The 21,687-nt window shown below is 36.6% G+C and overlaps 2 protein-coding genes across 3 annotated transcripts; both read right to left on the reverse strand.

The window, feature by feature from the left end:
* Nucleotides 1–2,069: 2,069 nt before the first annotated feature.
* Nucleotides 2,070–3,681, reverse strand: LOC131528652 (microfibril-associated glycoprotein 4-like). The gene is made up of 4 exons (XM_058757990.1): nucleotides 3,481–3,681; nucleotides 3,304–3,400; nucleotides 3,016–3,183; nucleotides 2,070–2,326 (listed from the first exon to the last, which is right to left on the reverse strand). Exons 1-4 carry the CDS (start codon nucleotides 3,679–3,681, stop codon nucleotides 2,070–2,072), a joined length of 723 nt encoding a protein of 240 aa, XP_058613973.1.
* A 5,531-nt stretch (nucleotides 3,682–9,212) lies between these two features.
* LOC131528272 (microfibril-associated glycoprotein 4-like) lies at nucleotides 9,213–17,627 on the reverse strand. 2 transcript variants are annotated; one of them, XM_058757418.1, is made up of 6 exons: nucleotides 17,526–17,627; nucleotides 17,382–17,432; nucleotides 17,094–17,291; nucleotides 16,908–17,004; nucleotides 15,897–16,064; nucleotides 9,213–9,645 (listed from the first exon to the last, which is right to left on the reverse strand). In XM_058757418.1, the coding sequence occupies exons 2-6, from the start codon at nucleotides 17,385–17,387 to the stop codon at nucleotides 9,392–9,394; spliced, it is 723 nt and encodes a 240-aa protein (XP_058613401.1). In that variant the 5' UTR covers nucleotides 17,388–17,432; nucleotides 17,526–17,627; the 3' UTR covers nucleotides 9,213–9,391. The 2 variants fall into 2 exon arrangements, with proteins under 2 accessions (XP_058613401.1, XP_058613331.1); XM_058757348.1 differs by having other exon boundaries at nucleotides 17,382–17,445; nucleotides 17,526–17,543.
* Between the last annotated feature and the right edge of the window lie 4,060 nt (nucleotides 17,628–21,687).

Genomic DNA, 21,687 nt, shown 5'->3' on the forward strand with positions numbered 1-21,687 from the left:
GTTAATCGACTGCAAATGTAATCCAAAGGGCAAGGCAAATGGGTAATCCAACAGACAGACTATAGTCCAGACGAGGGGCAAACTGAGTCCGAAACGGCAAGACAAAAGGATATTCAAGACAGGGCAGGTGATCAGGAAACAGGCTACAAAGCAAAACCAAGACGTGACTAGACTAGGACTAGGAACTAGAAACTAGGACAGGGAACTGGCTGCGTAAAGTTGCTATCACTGACAGCGATAAACACAAACAATACTCGGCCCTGAACAGTGGTTAGGGCCTCGTATTGTGTGTGTGATTGGCTGCAGGTGAGTGCGTAATCAGTGCAATGGAACATGGGAAATGTAGTCCAGGGTGACATGTAACAGTCTGTGTGGTGTGAGAGTCAATATAATGCAAAGGCGACCTCTGGTGGCTAGCAGACGGAAGATCATGGACAGGATTCATGACAGAAAGCATTAAATTAGATTAGTAATGACCAATATCTTTATAGTTCAACCAATAGTTCATAAAAGTCTACCCACTGTTCCGGGTGTGTGTTCACAGTGTGTGTGTGTGTGTGTGTGTGTGTGTGTGTGTTCACTACTGCGTGTGCATTTGGATGGGTTAAATGCAGAGCACAAATTCAGAGTATGGGTCACCATACTTCGCCACATGTCACTTTCACTTTTCATTGGATGTGAAATGCCAGTCTGTTCCCCATCCCCAAACATCAGGACTTGAGCATTTCGATTGTACACTTCAAGTTCCACATCATAAAATTTAATTTTGAGAAGTAAACATGGATCTAAGACAGCAATTACTCATAATCATTAACATACTTACTGTTACTCATCCAGATTATTTCCCAAAAGATTTCAAGGACTAATGAGGAGTAAATACAGTTCAAAGATCTCTAAAAGCAAACAAGATGTTTATTAAGGTGCTGAGGTTGATATCAATGTACAGTAAAGAAAAACAAAAAGAAGTTTACATGTCCATGTTACATGAATTCTTATTTTAAAATAAATATGAAGCATTTCATGTATTCTTATTGAAAAGTTTGTGGAAGCTCAGAATTACAGGTAATAGAACTTGCAGCTTTGCATGTGAAAGTGTGAACTTACAGAACTGAAATTTAATTTACTACAATAGAACTAAAACAGTTTGTGTCCACTTTCCCGAAAAAGAATCTGCTCACATTCAAAAACAAAAAGAACAGCTTCATCATAGACACTAATGTGAAAACACCAAGACCATAAAACATTTACCCAAAACTACAATCATTCCAGAAACCACCTCTTCTGATAGTACACTAACTATGATCATAAAATCAATTCCTTCAAATGTCATCTGCATCTGTTTGGTCAGACCGTGATGCTTCTGGCCAGGTGAAAATGGCTTCTTGTATCCTTTCAATAGAGCCAACTATTAGGCCAATCTTGCAAATTGTTGACTTTAAGCCAAATTATCAAATTAAATAAAGGGAATTGAATCAGTGTATTAAAAGGACAGGTCACATATCATTCATGAAGTACATTTTTTTGTACTTCATTAGACACCCACAACTCTTGTTTAACAGAGTAATTTTTCGTCATTGAAAATTTCTGGAGAGAAAGAGTGCAGACACTGGACAAATATTTATGTTTCTAACACACATTGTCGAGCGATTGTGTCTGTGCACACTATCAAATGGAGTATACTTTGAAAGGCTATGTATTCCAATACGGTCTGGCTGCAGACTTGCACTTGCACTCTCAGTACTTGCACTCTCAGACACCTGCACTTCCACTATTGACTTCACTTGCAATCTTTTTTTAAATGTATTTTATTTTATTCTATTCAATTAAAAATAATAAATAAATAAATAGAATAGCTCAACATTTTACAAAAGTAGCCAGGTGGTGAAGACAAGAAAAAACAGATGTTTTGTCCTACAGATGAGTTGCAGGACCCTGTACATCATGGTACTAATTAGTTTTAATGGCTGTATTCAAGTGTCAAAACCAAAGTATACTTTACACATTAAATCTTCACATTTGTGATAGAGTCAAATAATAGCATTTTTTTGCTCCTGGAAACACTAATGTTTCTAGAAAACACTTTTGATCTTCATGCTAATGGATTTCATATTGATAATATCATTATTTTTCCAGGTGTACCAAGAAATACCAACGCCATAATGGGTGGGATCTTCTCCCCATAAATACACACCGTTGGGGTTTGTTCTGTGACAGTAATTGTACCAAAATGCCCCAAGATACTGTTTGGCACAGTTACCTTCATGGAAGTCCTGATCTTTGTCAAAGGTTGTGAACTTCTTATCACTGTGGTGGGTCAACGAGTCACCTGCAGAGAGGAAGAGTTTGTTAACAAGATTAACAATGTATCACATGGTCTTGTTCCTACTTGGTTAGCCAGATGGGTTTCATGATAAATACGCACTTTTCCAATCAGCAGTATTCATTTTACCCACATTGTGTATGTTATCAGAGTATTATCCCCAACAACCCACACTTCTCCTTGACAGTGTAATTATTCCTGAAGATTTCAGAGATTAATGTCCAGTTTTCTTAACATTCACCAATGAAAGTCACATTTAAGGAATGAGACATATAAATTATATTTACAAACTGAACAAACAGTCTGGATCCAAGTTGAGGACATTCAAAACAATGAATTTATTTATGTTTTTATTGTTTTTTTATTTTACAAAAAAGCATTACTTTGCTTCAGAAGGGCTTTATTAACCCCCCGGAGCCGTGTGGAGCACTTTTTTATGATGGATGGATGCACTTTATTGGCCTTCAAAACCTCAACCCCCATTAACTGCATTATAAAGCTTGGAAGATCTGGGACATTTTTTAAATAACTTCAATTGTATTCGTCTGAAAGAAGAAAGTCATATACACCTAGGATGGCTTGAGTAAATCATGAGGTAATTTTCATTTTCACTATCCCTTCAATTAAAATGACGAAAAAAAATCGAAAGTGCATGATCAAGTGTGCATTTACTCCTAGGAATGAAAGTGTCCTACCAGCTCCTCCATCAGTGAACCCTGAAACATGCAGTTTATATCCGACACATTCACAATCCACAGAGAAGGAAGAGTACAGAGCAAAACCCTTCCTTCTTTCAAAGTCCTCCAGATCCACTCTCAGCATGTACTTCCTGTTGCGTGTCAGCTGGTACATGTTCTCCAGCCCTGATCAAACACACACATGAAGAACACGTTCAACCAAACACTGGACATGAACATCCACACAAACACACACATGAAGAACATGAACATCCACACAACCGGTCACACGCTGTGAGATCTTACCCAGCCAGTATTCACTCTCCACATTCCCAAATCCTCTCTTGTACTGATTCCACGGCCGATAGAAATTTACACTGCCATCCATTCTCCTCTGAATCACCTGTGATGGGTTTATATAGAATATATGATTCATGATGAATGTTCTAATGTGTGTTTAATGATCAAAAGTCACATTCGTACCGTCCATCCTCCTTTGTCTTCATCTTTCCCATCTGAGATCATCTGACAGTAAACCCAGACAGGAATGTCACCTGCTGGATAGATGGAGTAAATCCCACTGACTGTTTCTCCTGAGTTATAAATGTCAGAACAGTCAAATGGCATGAATTTACAGTCACTGCTCAATACAGCTGGGAGAAGAACCACCAAAAACTCCATCATCTACACGAGACAGAGAGAAAGAGTTGAACATCATATTGAAAATAAACAAATATGAGTTTAGACCAGTGGTTCAGGGTAACTAACGCAATGAAGCAAACACATGAACTTACTGCCATCTTCTCAGGCTCTCCTCAGTAGATCACAGCAGAAATCTGTTTATCTAGAAAATTAAAAGAAACATCTTCATATTCTATTTTATATTCTGAAAATTCCAGAATATTTTGTGAGGTATATGAAGAATAAAGCAGTAACTCACCATTTGTGTTGTTGAGTCTGACACAAACACTCTTTATATATCTGTCAGATACTCAGGCTCCTCCTCTGTGTCCTTTTGACATGTTCAGGATTAAGTAAATATCGTTTAGAAAAGTAAAGTACATAAAAACATTAATTATGCATTTTCAACTGTTAAATTCCTCAGTTTTGACAAAGTTATTGCTGGCAGATCAGATGTTTTTATTTTGACTTTATATACGGAAATGACAAGTTTAATGATTATGAATCATTATGGTATGTTATATGGTAATAAACCACATGTTGCAGTGCGTTTCTGACAGACAGAATACATGAATTCAGCAAATATCAGGATTTTTAAATATGTTTTTAAGTAAATGTATCTAGAGCCATGTCTCATATTTCCCAATAGGGCTTCTCAGGGAATATGCATCATTTAAAACATATATTTTGGTAATACTTTAGTATAAGGACCAATGCTTACTATTAATTAGTTGCTTATTAGCATGCATATTACTAGCATATTGGCTGTTTATTAGTACTTATAAAGCACATATTCTGCACAACCGTATTATACATCCTAAATCCTACCTAAATACTTAAACTAACAACTACATTACAAACTATTAATAAGATGTAATTAGGAGTTGAGAGAAAAAAAATAATAATCATAGTTAATTGTTAGTTAATAGTGAGAACAGGACCTTAAAATAAAGTGTTACCAATATTTTACACTGAAAGCATCAAATTAGATCATTAATGACCAATATCTTTAATAACCAATAGTGCATCAGTCATTGAAGGTGAAATGCCAGTCTGTTCAACATCCACAAACATCAGGACTTGACCATTTCGATTGTACACTTCAATGTAACATGTCATAAAATTTTATTTTGAGAAGGAAACATGGATCTAAGACAGCAATTACTCATAATCATTAACATACTTACTGTTACTCATTCAGACTATTTCCCTAAGATTCAAAGGGCTAACGAGGAGGAAAAACAGTTCAAAGTTCTCTCAAAGCAAACAAGGTGTTTATTAAAGTGTATCTGAAGTATACTTGCAATAGTTCCACTTTAGCACAATCAAATATACTTCAGTATATCTTTAGTTGGACTTCAGCACTACTTCCACACAATTAAAGTGCATTAAGTTCAAAATTAGTTGTTCCAATTTAGCACACTAAGTATACTAGTTTAGTATACTAAAAGTACAATTGCAGGGTATTCATATAAAGTACATATGTAAATGTATTTGTAGTATACTTAGCATGAAATAAATGTTTTTCAAATAGATTTTAACCTCATCGACAATCCTGAAGATGGTCACAAAGACAAATAACTACATCTGGAAGTGGCTCGGCCTTCCCCGATGTCTGTCCACTTCAGCTCTGTTTGGGAAGAACACCCTGAGGCTTCCAATGAAAACCATCAGCTTGGGCTACAAACTGGAAAAGGAGAGGCTGCTGCTCGAACTGAAAGACTCTCCTGACCCAGTGGTACAAAATACTAATGCCCAAGTTTGTACCGAAAGAAAATGGGACGCACCATACGCAGTGCATCAGGCCATAACACGTCTGAAACACCAAGAGGTCGTGGGATTGATACAGCACGGCAGGGCAGGCTTCGGATGGACAACATCAACCAACATGTGGTCCAGAACCACAAAGATAGAGAGGAAAAGGCTGATTGTTCAGGAGGTCACGAAGGAGGAGACGGAAAACTACAGGGTCAAAGCTGTGAGCCAATCCCAGCAAGGGAAATGGACAACCAAATGGAGGCCGTAATCGACAGGACCATTATATGGGCTGATATGTGGAAGCTGCCCCAAACAAGGTTAAGTTTCCTGATCAGGGCCACATATGATACCCTCCCAAGCCCCCAGAACCTGCAACACTGGTACGGCATAGAAGAGATTTGCCAGCTTTGTGGCCACCAGAGTCCCAACCTACAACACATCCTCTCCGGCTGTAAGACTGCTCTGACCCAGGGCCGGTACGGGTGGCACCACGACCGCATCCTGCGGAAGCTAGTAGAGGCTGTTAAAGCATGCAGACTCGATGTGAACAAAGCCAGCACGTCAACATCATACAAGCCTACGCTGTAAAACCCGACAAGTTAGAGTAACTCAAACCGTTTGAGGAAACTGATTACCTTAAACCATTTGTTTTTAAAACTAGCAATTATGAGTGCTCTGAACTTATTTCAGTTGAGTTCACTAAAATAAGATATACATTGCAGTTAAGTAATTAAGTGATTAATTAAGTGCTGATTGAGCATTAGTGATGAACACCTGCTGTTAACAAACAGAATCACTGACAGAAAGAGAAACACAATAACAACAACTGACTTCAGCCATAACCTTAGATGAAATCAACTGAAATAAAATACATTAAATCTTAAAATCTGTCGGCGCCAATAGCCTCGTGGTTAGTGTGCTGACATATATCGCAACTGTGTTCACGGTGACCCAAATTCAATTCCTGTCTCGAGGTCCTTTGCCAATCCTGCCCCCTCTCTCCACCCAATGCTTTCCTGTCTGCTCTCTACTACTGTCCTATCTAATAAAGACATAAAAAGCCCAAAAATATAACTTAAAAAAAATCTCAAAATCTGATTAAACAATCCCACAAACAGCATCACCAGCTCCACTTATTAATAACCAGACTGACTTTATTTCTGTCAGACATCTACAGAAGATCTTATTGAGAATTAACTAAGGTTTAGATGTTGATTTAGTTTCATTTGAAGTAACCATGTTAGAGATCAGTGTCTGCTTTAGTTGGGCTCTTGACCCTTGACATCTACTTTAGTTGTTTGTTTTTTCTTTCTCTTTTTCTCTGGTTGTTGTAACTATGTGTTTTTCAAACATGTTTGTTACAACTCAAAAGCCCAGAGGAAATGATCAGTGGTTGGTTGTTATATATTTTTGATGACAATCATCTGTAAGTGAGCTAATCTCATTGAGAGTGAACATAGACTCATTGTGTGTCTAGTCTCTGGTTAAATGGATGTTGTATTGATTATAGTAAAAGTGATTCTAAGAGCCACTGGTTCTATGACAGCCAGTTAATATAAAGGACTTTCAAAAAGTTTCAGTCTATGGCTGCAAGTAGACTCATACAGACATCAAGAATCAACTTGAAATGAACCTCAACAATGGTGACCATTAAGTAATAATAATAATAATAAATTGCTGCAATGCATGTTGGGTACTAGCATAGTACAAAACTCATGCATGGCTCCCAGCATGCATTGCTGCATGATTTATTTATTTATTTATTTTATCGGTCACCATTGTTGAGGTTCACAAGCTGATTCTTGATGTCTCTCTGAGTCTAGCTTCTACCATAGAGAAAAACTTTTTGAATTAGTTAAAACTAGTCAAGAATGTCTTTCAAATGTATGTACTAAAATATTGTGCAATTATAAATGAAAATGAAACAATTCAAATGCATACAATAACTCATTTTACATTTTGGCATTTATGTGTTTTTTTATTTATTTTTTTATTAACCAGTTCTTATCACTATCTGCGTGTCTCATCAATGAGTATGCAACGATGGAGAACAAGCTTTTGGGGGGTTTGAGAACCAGAACCAAGCTGAGTGAGCAATAAAGCTATAGTGATTCCCTTCATTAAAATACCTGGAGGTGGGGAATAGACTCAAGTTGTCATATTCAATCAGCATTACTTGATCTAATTCACAAATATCTAAATTACAGTTTAGTAGAAATTAATTGTATTCAGTTGTGTTTTAGGCACTAAATACTTTATAGTCAATCACATTTTTCTATTGAAATAAGGAAGATTTCTGTGCCACCCCAGACTGGTTGCTGGCCCCTCCTTGGCCACCCCTATTAAAACATCCTGGCTCCGACACTGCGTATTCCACAGGTGCTCTTTTATACCTGCAGTCGCTTTATTGTTCACGTCATAGGCTGCCGCCTTCCAATGTCAAGTTCATTGTCGTTGTTTCATTCATGCTTCAAACACTGGTCACGCTGAAGGCGTTCCCCTAGCGCCCTCTAGAGGACGCAGCGTGGAGTTCCCTTTCGAAAGGGAACCCTATACAATTGACGAGTCACTTCATCTTCAGATGAGCTTTTATCGGGAAGAGCATCTGTATTTGAGTCACACTTGCACTGCACAATGTTGAAATACCAACTGGTGATAAGTTACATGGTTAGCAGTACACTCTAAAAACAACTCAGTGGCCTTAAATAAATATAACAATAATAAATAACTTTGCTACTTTAATAAAATCTTTGAATACCACTTTTAGTTTGAGTTAGTTTGTGTTGTGCATTTATTATTTAAGTGTTTTTTTTGTTTTTTTTCTCATGAAAGGAAGTTAGTATTTGACTAAAATTGATATTTTTAAAATACACTTAATATTTTTGTAAAATTTCAATCAAAATATTTGAGAATGGAGAAATTATACTGAACAGTTTTGGGAACTACAATTATTACATATTTCATATCAATATTATTCATCTTCAACAACAATTTACAAAGAAATTGAGTAAGTGGGACATGATTTTTACCTGCATGCTTTGAAACAGATTGTGTTAGGAAAGTAAATGTTGAAATTAAGTTGGTTTGTCTGTTTTAATATAGGAGGAGATCTGCTCATGTTTAATATTCTGTTGAGATAACTCGGATCCATTACGTAAAGTTTTCCTCAGCAGTTACAAAAAAAGTTAATTTTCTAAAATTTTTATTGTCAATAAAGTAGCAATGTATAGCACAGTTCACACCGAAGTCTACAGAAGCCCTTTTCCGCCACTGAATTAAAAAAACAAAACAAAAAGGTAATTGAAACTTTTCTCACAACTGCGAGTTTACGTCACGCAATTCTGAGAAAAAAGTAACAATTGTGTAAAAAAATGTCAGAATTGTGAGATAAAAAGTCACTATTACCTTTTTTTATTCAATGGCAGAAACGGGCTTCCATAGAAGTCGCTTTCAAACCCTGCAGATTTCCATCAGTGTGGCAAATTCACTCAGATTCTTATTGAAATTACCGGATTTTGCCTGCAAAATTTTGCTGAGCAACTGTAAATGTGACCGTACCTTTAAAACCCACTTGCAGCAGTGTGGCAAGAAATTACATTTATCTAATGTATTTCACTTTTGTAATGATTTATCTGCCAAAAAAAATTGTTAATTTATTTATTTAACTTATTTAATGGTTTATTTACTTTAAGCATTTGTTTCACTTATGATTTATTGTTCATAAAATGATTGATTTCCAATGAGATCACATCTGACATAATGTACATAGACATAACGCTTTCAATGCAGGAGTTTATTTGAAGATTTGATTAATTTATTTAATAGTAAATCAAAAGACCAGAAACAAAGATAAACTCTGATTTACTTACATTGAGGAAAGTAAAACCTTAAACTTCACATTTGTCAAATAGTGAAAACAATATCAGACACTGGTTCCTGAAAACACTAATGTTTTCTAAGAAACATGTTTGATCTTCATGCTGATGGATTTCAAACTGACATCATTACCCTTCCAAGTTCGCCAAACATTTCCAATGGCAAAAAAGGTTGTATTTGTTCCCCATAAATACACACCGTTGGGGTTTGTACCGTGACAAATATTGTACCAAAATGCCCCGAGATGCAGTTTGGCACAGTTATGTTCATAGGAATCTTGGTCCTTGTCAAAGGTGGAGAACTTCTGTCCATTATGGTAGGTCAAAGACTCGCCTGCAGAGAGGAAGAGCACTGTATTGTTAATCCACTTACATTAACTAAAATGGGCTGCAACTATTCCAAACAAGTTTTTATCTTTCATTGTAGACAAATATTGATAAAAATTGTACTGTAATTTTAGAAGCATCAGGAAAAAAAAAAAAAAAAAAAAAAAAATAAATGCTGCTGGTAGAGATATAGGAAACACAGGTGATCTGAGAAAGCTTATTAAATAACTTCACATGTATTTTTCACAATATATATTTCACCTACATCATGCATCTTTAAAACCTAAAAACGTAAATTCTCGTTTCTTAAGATTTTTTGTATGTTCTGTACATTATTCTTTATCTTTTCTGCATTTCACCTCTGCTGTAGTTTATTTTTAATAAACCTGACACTGTATACTACATATTGTTGGCTCTGTGACAGATTGTTTATGTTCCTATATTCTTCCATGCTGATGGCCGTGCAGCAGAGTTGGAGGGGACCTTTTGTTGAAGAACTTCTCCAGGCACTATGAACCATCTGACTAGTAAGTAAAACCTCAAACATTCAAAAGTTTATCAGATATTTAAAAAAATATATCAAATGGATATCAAATATTTTTGGAGTCCTGTATGTCTTACAAGGCCATCCTGTTTAACACTGCATTGAGGACACTACAACCAGAGAGGTACAACATAATTCAAAACGAGACACAGATGATAATAAAAAAGTTCTTTGAAATGAAAATTAATAATGGTAAGACTTCGAGTACAGAGTACCGTGACTGTGCCTCACTTCAAAGTGAAACAATCTGTTATGGTCATCTGTCAGATGGATGCTGAAGGTGGGAATTATAAGTAAGATTGTCTAAACTTTAAATGTAGTAAAGTGTTTGTTCAAGTAGACTTTGTTGCTTGTGGAAACCTCACACAAGCCTGAAAGGTGCTTAAAACTTAAAATCCTATTTGCACTCTTGAAAACTGTTCACCAAAGAGTATATTTCAGTCCGGCAGAATTTCCTGCACACTTCACCACCAAGATCAAAATGAGCATTGTGAATGTAAAAGCTTCACATTACATTTATAACAATCATTGTTAATGTTTGAATTGTATTTCAGGGCTGTTCGTGAAGACAGAAAATCAAGAGATGTTGTGACAACCTGGACAGAATTCAGCTCCAGATCCAGCCTCCACACCAGACTTCTCACGCACAAGGACTGCTGTCTACTAGCATATTATGTGTTCTCTTCAGAGTTAGGTGCAAATACTAGTAATTTACAAAATTAAAGTTCATTGAAAGTATGTTTTTATTACATATTAATAGTTTGTTTTATAGCAAAAGCAGATAACTCCAACTTTGTTTTTTGGCAAAAGCAGATAACTCCACATTTCATGTTTTGGGAGTTTTAAAAGAAACTCTCATTTAATCTTTGTAATCTCCTCAGATGATGTAGAAGTCTGACAAACGTTGTTGTTGTTGTGATCATAGATTATGGATGTGATTACACGCAATACACAGAGCTTTTCCCTCACCATTGTAACGCGCTGCTTTTGCAAGGTTCCATGAAAACGTTTAAGCTTTAATTTTCCTTTTACGCCCTGAAGAAGATATCATAGGTTCATCAAGTTCGTCAAAATTATCCATCCTCAATCACTTTTAGTCAGCTTTGACGAAACTCTTCTCAGCTAGCACGTCTTTTCAAAGTGAAATTAGTCTTGTCATCTGACCTGAATACAGCGCGCTGATTCGCTAAAATTGATTTATCGGCTTCTGTTCAAAAGCAACAAGGGCGCTTGTCGGCTTCTGCAGTAAAACGTGAACTCACAATGCCTTGAAAGTTTTTTTTTTTTTAAAGTGGCGTTTATCGGTTTTTGCAAATGAACTCTTCATATATATATATATATGGATTTTATTTTTTTTTCAAAGCACCTAAAAGGCATTTCACACTTGTCATACTCCAGCAGGGTGAACACACTGACCAAACAAAACAAAATTTGTGGCAGTGTATAATGACCATAATAGTGTATGTTGATTCATTAAACTTGGTTTGCTATAATACATCTATTCAGAAGTGCACCAGCGTGAATCATAATTCCCCCCACATTTGCTGTATATCCATAAAGTGATATTGTTGTCATAGTATTCTTTCATTGGTTAACTAACTCATTAAGACAGTCTCTTGCTCCCACCTACTGGCATAACAATGCAACCTCCAATGTTTTTTTGTTTTTTGCTTTTTTGAAAAAAATTTCAATTAATTATTGGAAGTGGGTTGGTTAAGGGCCTGATTAGCTGATGCATTACAATGCTCGATTCGGGTTCAATAGAGGAGCATGTGATTAGTTGAGAAATTGTGCATAGTTAATGATAGCTCTTAAATATTTAAATACAGTGTGTTGAATGCCTACTAAGACTTGCATATTTGTGCATAATGTTTTGACCCTGGATGATTACAGAAGGATAATCTTTCATTTATGTGCCAGAAACATAAGCATTCATAATTTTGTTGGTTCATACTGAACTTGTGTTGATAAATGTACTCTTTATATTAATAAATCCATTTATATTGTCATTGTTTTTAAGTTGCATTGTCTGGAGAGTTTTCCAGTTTTTCAGTGTCCAAATGTTGTTTGTATTCTATTTATTATGAAGAGGAAAATTATAATCTCGATAATGAAAACATTTACATGTGTGGAGATTTAATTTATTTACATAAAGTTTGAGTAAACGGGAATATATTCTATGAAACATGTTTAAGTTTATTTAATTGAATATTTTAATGTTTTAAAATATATTTGCATTTATAGAAATCTAATATATTTACATGTACAGAAATGTAATATGTTAACAAATATTAGAAATTAATATATGGACATATATTGCAAATTAATATATTTACATAGTCTGATATCTAAATGTATTTACATATAAAGGAAATAAATATATGTAAATATTTCCAAAAATATATATTTACATATATTTAATATATGAAAAATATTAAAAGCAGCCAAAATCAAATATTTAAATATATTTTTAATATATATTTCAAAATATATTTACATATATTGTATAAAATATTTTTCTTCTATTTGACTTTAAGATATTTAAATATATCAAAATATATTTATTAAAAATATATTTCAATCTATGTGACTTCTGTATGGGGCAGAACGAGCGGTTCTTCATTTTGAATAAAGTGTTGTATAAATGTGTGTCCTGTCATTATAAAACTCTCCTTTCACTCGGTAACTGTGAAGTGGAGCAGGACAACCTCCCACCAGTCCTTGTTTTGGATTCTCAGCCAGGCAACCCGTTTTGGGTGCGGGGAGGGGCAATTTTACTGCGCGATATGAGCAGCACGGCACAGCAGTTTATATTTATCCAAAAATTGATAAATATTAATTCTGCTGTTAAAAACGAATAAAGAAACAGTGTAGGAGAGCAATCATAGGGGAACCACTTTTGGTGCTATATAGCACCATATCTTTAAAGGTGCTATACAGCACCTTTGTCAAATGGTGCCATGTAGAACCATAAGAGGTGCTATACTGCATTGTATTTCTTCAACAAAAATGGTGTTAAACAGCACCAACAGTGGTTCTTTGGCTCGTAAAGAACCTTTAAAGGGGCTTAACAGGTTCTTTGTACGGCAGTGGTGCTATATAGCACCTTAATCACCCCAAGGTACCACTGAAGAACCGTTGAAAAACCATACAGGAGCTTAACAGGTTCTGTATATGGTAGCGGTGCTATATAGCCCCTCAGTCAAGAACCGGTGAAGAACCACTGAAGCACCAAGATTTGGTGCTATACAGCACCAAATGTGGTTCTCCTATGATTATGAGCCAAAGAACCAATTTTAGTGCTATATAGCACCATTTTTGTTAGAGTGTATGTGCAAACAATGAGAAACTCTATATTTGTGCAGTGTGCGCATATAAAAAAAAAATCAATTTCGATTTGACATCAACCCGATCGATTTATTTAGCATTCATGTAAACACTACATTCAGATTCATCAATCGGAATGAATTCAGTCCGATTGAACCAAAAATTGTGCATGTAAATGTTGACTGACAGCCAAAACACTGACCTAAATCACCCGATTTGAAGCGTATCAGTCGCACAGGATTAGTTTTTATGGTATTTGTTTACTTCTGATGTTATCTGCAATGTTTAATATATAAGCTATATATTTAAATCGTTAAGGTGAGTGTGTCTACTGCACACTGCCAACACAGGTAACGGATCCAACAAAAAATATAGTTCTTTATGTATGTAATTATGCAGGAGATATTAAACATGAACATATCTGGTATTAGTACCCGAAATTGATCCAAATATACAATTAATAATACGATACAAGCCTATTACTATGTTGTTCTATATTGTATAGAAATTAAAAGCTTTTCATTCATCTTGGAAATAAAGCTTCATGTCTTTAAGTCCGTACCATATGTGGTCAGCGTTATTTCTCTGAATAAGTTATGATGTGTATATTTTTAATATCCTGATTGAGCAACATCTATTTCAGACTGTCCAATTTCACACAAATATGTCGTTTTACTAGCGTTACTGTTTCCATTTCAAAATGCTATTTATATATGTTAAATTAATAATTAATTTAACCAACGTTTAAATCATTATCTGCATCATAATGAATGCTGTTAATGAACTCATTGTTGAAACATTTGCAGTTAGCCTACTGTATGAATAAAAACACTATAATAAATTACATAAACAGTGACTGTACAAGGCAAATTAAGGTATGTGAATACAAAGCATAAAGCTTTATTCAGATTTCAGAATGAGCTTGTCATCTGTACATATGTTGAGAATTTAGTCCGTCCGTTGTTTATCATGTTCATCTGATGTTCACTACTGTAATGTATATGAATGTAACTTTTTAATAAGCAGGGGAAATTCCCGACATTAAACAAATAGTCCCAGTGACAAGCAACCAAGGAGGAGCTATGGTGCCGTAGGACTGCAGTAATGATGGAGTGAGTGAATGAGGAGTGAGGTGGAGCCTGAGGGAAGAAGGAGGAGCCCAACAGAACCATAGGGGTGAAGGGATGGAGCACAGCGAAGATGGTGGAGCAACAACTGACCAGGGCAGAGCCTGTGGGAGGAATCGGGTGGAGCCGAGAGGGCAAAAAGCTAGGGACGAGCTGATTGGTCAACAGTCTGAAGTGGAGCTGGGGGCTCTGAACGATGAAGCATAACATGGGACTCCTCAAGCCAGGGCAGAGCTGGGTACTGAAAGCCCCAAGGCAGATCAGGGCTGTATGGCAGAGCTGATGGTGGAGCTGAGGGGCTGAAGGGCACCAGCGGAGGCAGAGCTGAAGTAATGGCCATTTTTGGTGGAATGTGCAGGAGAGGAAGACTTGGTGAGGAAGCAGGCTTAGTGATTGACAGGGCTGGTGATGACGAAGAACAGACTGTGATGGACAGGACTAGTGACGACAAAGACTCTGAGCTGAGTGGAATCAGCGACGATGGAGACTCTAAGCTGGACAATATCAACGACAACAAAGACTCTGAACTGGACAGAACCAGTGACAAAGAAGAAGACTCTGAGCTGAGTAGGATCAGCGATGATGAAGACACACTTATACAAGAGAAAGATTTATAGGTGCGCAGGGTGGGAAGCATTACCTCCATGTCCCAGTCAATAAGCCATTTCTCGGATTCTAGCTTCAACAAAATTCCTACAGGCAGGAATGTAGTGGCAGGCTCACACATCTGGTCAGCCAGAATCTCAGGCTTTTTCTCTGGGACGGACATGGAATGTATTTAGCCAGCATCCAATAGGATTTTACCTGGAGCATCACAAACCGGATCTTATTGCCCAATCTGACTCAAAACCCCTCCATGAGGGTAATGTTATCGCAGATGTCAAGATGGCTGGTACCAACAAACTTCTTCACATACACCTCCAAGTCTCTTCTTCTTTGTAAAATAAAGATCGTGGCCCAGTTGGGATTGTAATAATTTCACATTGGGGCCACATTTATGGAAGCAATCTCCAATTTCATTTTTCAGGTCTGGTGTTCTGTCACAATAACACTTGTAAAGACAAGGACGATGAAAAAGGTAAAGTTCCAAGATAGTCTTTAATAATAGTCACAGGTAGATCCAAACAAGGCAGGCAAGTAACACAGCCATAACAGAGACGACACCAGACAAAGATCTAAACTAAAGAGGAAGGAACAAAATAGACTAAACCAAAACACAAAGACATGATAAAAAACGTGTTAAAAAAATGTAACACCTACCTGCTCCTCCATCAGTGAATCCTGAAACATGCAGTCGATACCCATCAGCTTCAGAACCCACGGAGAAAGACGAATACCGAGCAAAAGCTTGATTTCCCTCAAAGTCCTCCAGATCCACTCTCAGCATGTACTTCCTGTTACTTGTCAGCTTATACATGTTCTCAAGCCCTGATCAAACACACACATTAAGAACATGTTCAACCAAACACAGGACACGAACATCCACACAAACACACACGAAGAACACGTTCAACCAAACACTGGACATGAACATCCACACAAACACACACACACACACATGAAAAACACATTCAACCAAACACTGGACACGAACACCCACACAAACACACACGAAGAACACGTTCAACCAAACACTGGACATGAACATCCACACAAACACACACAAAGAACACGTTCAATCAAACACTGGACATGAACATCCACACAAACACACATGAAGAACATGTTCAACCAAACACTGGACATGAACATCCACACAAACACACATGAAGAACATGTTCAACCGTTCAACCAAACACTGGACATGAACATCCACACAAACACACACATGAAGAACACGTTCAACCAAACACTGAACATGAACATCCACACAAACACACACAAAGAACACGTTCAATCAAACACTGGACATGAACATCCACACAAACACACATGAAGAACATGTTCAACCAAACACTGGACATGAACATCCACACAAACACACATGAAGAACATGTTCAACCGTTCAACCAAACACTGGACATGAACATCCACACAAACACACATGAAGAACACGTTCAACCAAACACTGGACATGAACATCCACACAAACACACACATGAAGAACACAATCAACCAAACACTGGACATGAACATCCACACAAACACACACATGAAGAACACAATCAACCAAACACAGGACACGGACATCCACACAAACACACATGAAGAACACGATCAACCAAACACTGGACATGAACATCCACACAAACACACACTGTGAGATCTTACCCAGCCAGTATTCACCCTCCACATTCCCAAATCCTCTCTTGTACTGATCCCACGGCTGATAGAAATTCACACTGCCATCCATTCTCCTCTGAATCACCTGTGATGGGTTTATACAGAATAAATTATTCATAATGAATGTTCTGATGTGTGTTTTATGTGTTTAATGATCTAAAGTCACATTCGTACCGTCCATCCTCCGTTGTCAACTTTCCCATCTGAGATCATGTGACAGTAAATCCAGACAGGAACATCACCTGCTAGATAGATGGGAAAAATCCCACTGATTTTTTGTCCTGAGCTGAAAATGTCAGAACAGTCGAATGGCATGAATTTACAGTCACTGCCCAGTACAGCCGGTAGAAGAGCTAGCAAAAACACCATTATCTACATGAGACAAAGAGAGAAAGAGATGAACGTCACACTGAAATAAAGCTGAAAACATATTTAGGAATGTAGAGTTATTGATGAACTTACTGCCATCTTTTCAATCTTTCCTCAGCAGATCACAGCAGGGATCTGTTTTACCTAGACAAAAAAACTAAATAAAAAAATAACTTTTATATTATGTCTATTTTCTAAAAGTTCAAGTTTATATTTATGTTCTGTAAAGTAACTCACCGTTTGTGTTGTGCCGTTTGTGTTGTTCTGTTTGAAACAAACGCTCCTTATATATCTGTCAGATTCTCAGGCTCCTCCTCTGCATATTTATGTAAATGTCCACTATGAAGCTCTAGATGTCTAGCAACATGTTTAGAGAGAGAGAGAGAGAGAGAGAGATTCAAAATTAAATATTGGATTCTGGCAAATAACCCATCCTGCTTGCAAAAGTTATTTACACACTAACTCGCACACCATCACTTACAGTTATGGCCAAAAATATTGGCACCCTTGGTAAATATGATCAAAGAAGGCTGTGAAAATTAATCTGCATTGTTAATCCTTTTGATCTTTTATTTAAAAAAAATCACAAAAATCTAACCTTTCGTTGGATAATAAGAATTTAAAATGGGGGGAAATATCATTATGAAATAAATGTTTTTCTCTAATACCCATTGACCACAATTAACGGCACCCTTTTATTCAATACTTTTTGAAACCTCCATTTGCTAGTTTAACAGCTCTAAATGTTCTCCTATAATGCCTGATGAGGTTAGAGAACACCTGACAAGAGATCAGAGACCATTCCTTCATCCAGAATCACTCCAGACCCTTTAGATTCACAGCTCCATGTTGGTGCTTCTTCTCTTCAGTTCACTCATTTTCTACAGGGTTCAGGTCAGAGGACTGGAATGGCCAGCAGAAGCTTGGTTTTGTGCTCAGTGACCCATTTTTGTGTTGTTTTTGAGGTTTGTGTTTGGGTTATTGTACGGTTGGAAGATCCAAACATGGCCCATTATAAGATTTCTAACAGAGTCAGTCACTTATTGATTTTTTATCTGTTGATATTTGATCTAAACAAGATGTGTCCAGGACCTCCAGCAGAAATATAGGCCCACAACATCAAAAATACAGCAGTATATTTCATTGTGGGGTACTTTTTATCCCTGTGTTCACCAAACCCATCTTGAGTGTTTGCTGCTAAAAAGCTCATTTTTTAGTTTCATCTGACCATAGAAGCCAGTCCCATTTGAAGTTCCAGTCGTGTCTGATAACTGAATATGCTGGAGTTTGTTTGAGCGAGGAGAATTTTTCTTGAAACCCTCCCAAACAACATGTGGTGATGTAGGTGCTGTTTGACCAATTTTTTTTTAAGGTTTTCTGACCCAGAGACTCAACTATTTTCTGCAATTCTCTAGCTGTGGTCCTTCTCACCGTGCATTAGGACGATATAGACACATGTCCTCTTCCAGGCAGTTTCGTAACATTTTATGTTGATTGGAAATTCTTAATTATTGCCCTGATGGTGGAAATGGGAATTTTCACTGCTCTACCTCTTTTCTTAAAGCCACTTCACTAATTTGTGAAGCTCAATTATCTTTTGCTGCACATCAGAAATATATATTTTTCTCATTGTGATGGATGATTAAGGGAATTTGGGCTTTGTTTTCCCTCCTATTTATATTTACATTTACATTTATGCATTTAGCAGACGCTTTTATCCAAAGCGACTTACATTGCATTCAAGTTACAGTTTTTTTACATTTTTTACACGTTGCTAGCGCCATGCTCTACTATTTGAGCTACAGGAAAGCTGTATTTCTGTGAAACAGGAAGCCATGGCTGGATAATTTCATGTTCATAATCACCCTGGTGTGCTCAAAATTGTGAATATGAATGGGAATATACTTCAGAGATATTTTACTGATAAGAATTTCTAGGGGTTCCAATAATTGTGTCCAACATGTATTTGAGAAAAACATTTATTTCATAATGATATTTCCCCCCATTTTAAATTTTTATTATCCAATGAAAGGTTAGGTTTTTGTGAATTTTTTAAATAAAAGATCAAAAGGATTAAAAATGCAGATTAATTTTCACAGCCTTCTTTGATCATATTTACCAAGGGTGCCGATATTTTTGGCCATGACTGTATAACAAAGGCCAAAATGGCCACAACAATTTTATTTATATTAATTAATTTGATTATATTTAAAGTGTAAATTGCCTCTGCCACACTCACACAGCCTGACTACTTGCACTCAGATTGTCTTGTAGAGCCAGACAAATATAGTATGACAGCAAACCCAGCCAACAAAATATGTCCTCTGAATGTTCAAAATATCCAAATTAATGTTTTAAAAAAAGTTTTTTTCTCTAGGTTATATGAACGATAAGGGAACTTTCCATGTTATCATTCTGCAAACATTATGCGAATGTTACTTTCGAATGGGAACGTTCTGAAAGAAGTAGCAATATTTAAAAAATGTTAGATGAAGTCCAACCAAAACATTTGTGCTAAAGTATTGAGTACATTGGTAAATACCAGAGAATTTGGAACAAACATTCTGTTCATGTTATTGAAAAAATGTTAAGTACCGGTAAGTGAATTGTGCTTATAACTTTGAAATAATGTTCCCTGTTAGCTGGGCTTTAATATTTCACTTTGTTGTGTAGCAATGACCTTACACTTTTTTTTTTTTTTACACCTGTATATTTTACATTTACACATCATAGCACAATCAGGCCTATGATGTTCTTCTAAAACACATCACTCTATTACTCTGATTATGCCACCAAATAAAAGTGGTCATGACGTGAAATTTCCCAAATTTCCCTTGATCTTTTGATACAGAAGAGGTCTTTGTATGGTTAATGCATCCTGCAAGTTTCATAACTTAAAATGTGCTCATCATCAATAAAAAAGCCAGGGGCCAGATTTAAATCATAACAGTTGCCGATTACTGAGAAGTTTTAAAGGACCCACCCCTTAAAAACAGCCTGTTTTTGAGAGAAGTTCAGAATAGAGGTCTGCTCGGGACTGTTTTTTTTAGTCACGCTCCCGTGAGGCTATATTCTGTGCCTACCCGCTCCCGCTATACATTCATTCTTTGTTCACCCGTTGTCCACTTAATAATAATTTTCTTCCCGACCCGACCATTCCCATAAATTTAGATCTCGTTTCCAGAATCTCACATTTAAATTTCCGCTACTGAAAGAAAGAGAGATAGGCTAATTTTATTCATCTTGTCAAGAGTCTTGAATTTATTGACAGCAAAAACATTAACATTTTCCTGCCAACACAGTAGGGAAAAAAAGTGTCACAGAGAAAATAAAAATGTTGCCAGCAATGATGGATTTCTTCTATTTGATCAATGAAGCTCGAAAAGCAGAGTTCCAGATGTCAAAATAAGACTTTATTAAGCAACATAACAAAGCCAAGATAACGGTCACCGCATCTGAATTTTCTGTCTGTCGGGGCACTCATTTAATACCCATCTTTCCACCCAAAATTGGTAGTTCCGGTTTTTAATTGGCTATGCCTGTCTGGTTTGCCACAATTTATTACTAGCCCACCTGGTCCATTTTTTAATGGTGGAATTTGGCCAGATCCGCCATTTTTTTAAAACTTTTATTTTACGGCCTCCTATTGGTTGGAGGGGATCTAATGAGACATACATCAAACTTGTTTTCCTGTTCCTGTCATATTCTGGAACTCACCCAAAGTTCATTGGGCTATTTAAGTTCACTAGTATACTTCAATGGAAAAACACCAGTACTGCCCAATGGATGGCCCTTTAAGACTCACAATCTGTATTAAGACATCCAGTATTGGAATAATTCAGCATATTGATCAGTATATGGATTACATTCTTGAACATACATCATATTTTAAGTGAAATAATACCATACTGAGTAAATATCATAATATAAATTAAAAATAACACAATAGTATTCTTGTCAAAATACTAAATTCGTTTAACATTTTGCTGTTAGCACAGTAGGAAAAGTGTCACAGAGATAAATAAATAAATGCGATATCTGTCATTTTTATAGGCTAAGCAAAATACAAAAAAAACTGGGTTGAAGGTCCTTCAAAGACATTGCATCCACACTTCGCTCCATCCTTATTCTGCTCTCTTACTCATCGACAACCTGCCTGTTCTGTCTGAGGGCCGTATATTTACCACCGGTAGGCTACAGCCTGCTCTGAGCATTGTTATGCACATGCTGCGCACAGGCTCTGCAAATAAAATGTGTGATGCAGAAAGCACTGGTTCATGCATGCAGCCTGTCCTGAGTGCAGGCTGTACCGGTGGTCAATAAGAATAAAGCGCGCAGATATGCTGTTCTGAAAGGACGTCGGGAACAGGATATTGTTAGACCGCCCGCTCCTGTTCAA

Source organism: Onychostoma macrolepis, chromosome 01 (assembly GCF_012432095.1).
Source record: "Onychostoma macrolepis isolate SWU-2019 chromosome 01, ASM1243209v1, whole genome shotgun sequence".
Lineage (NCBI taxonomy): Eukaryota > Metazoa > Chordata > Actinopteri > Cypriniformes > Cyprinidae > Onychostoma > Onychostoma macrolepis.

Bases quoted from the DNA above. Each gene is read 5' to 3' on its own strand.
- LOC131528652 (XM_058757990.1), bottom strand. From the start codon at position 3,681: ATGATGGAGTTTTTGGTGGTTCTTCTCCCAGCTGTATTGAGCAGTGAC. The intron at 3,401-3,480 runs GTACGAATGTGA...AACCCATCACAG, and splicing joins AAGACAAAGGAGGATGGACG to GTGATTCAGAGGAGAATGGA. The intron at 3,184-3,303 runs GTAAGATCTCAC...GTGTTTGATCAG, and splicing joins GGAGAGTGAATACTGGCTGG to GGCTGGAGAACATGTACCAG.
- LOC131528272 (XM_058757418.1), bottom strand. The intron at 17,005-17,093 runs GTACGAATGTGA...AACCCATCACAG, and splicing joins TTGACAACGGAGGATGGACG to GTGATTCAGAGGAGAATGGA. The intron at 16,065-16,907 runs GTAAGATCTCAC...GTGTTTGATCAG, and splicing joins GGAGGGTGAATACTGGCTGG to GGCTTGAGAACATGTATAAG.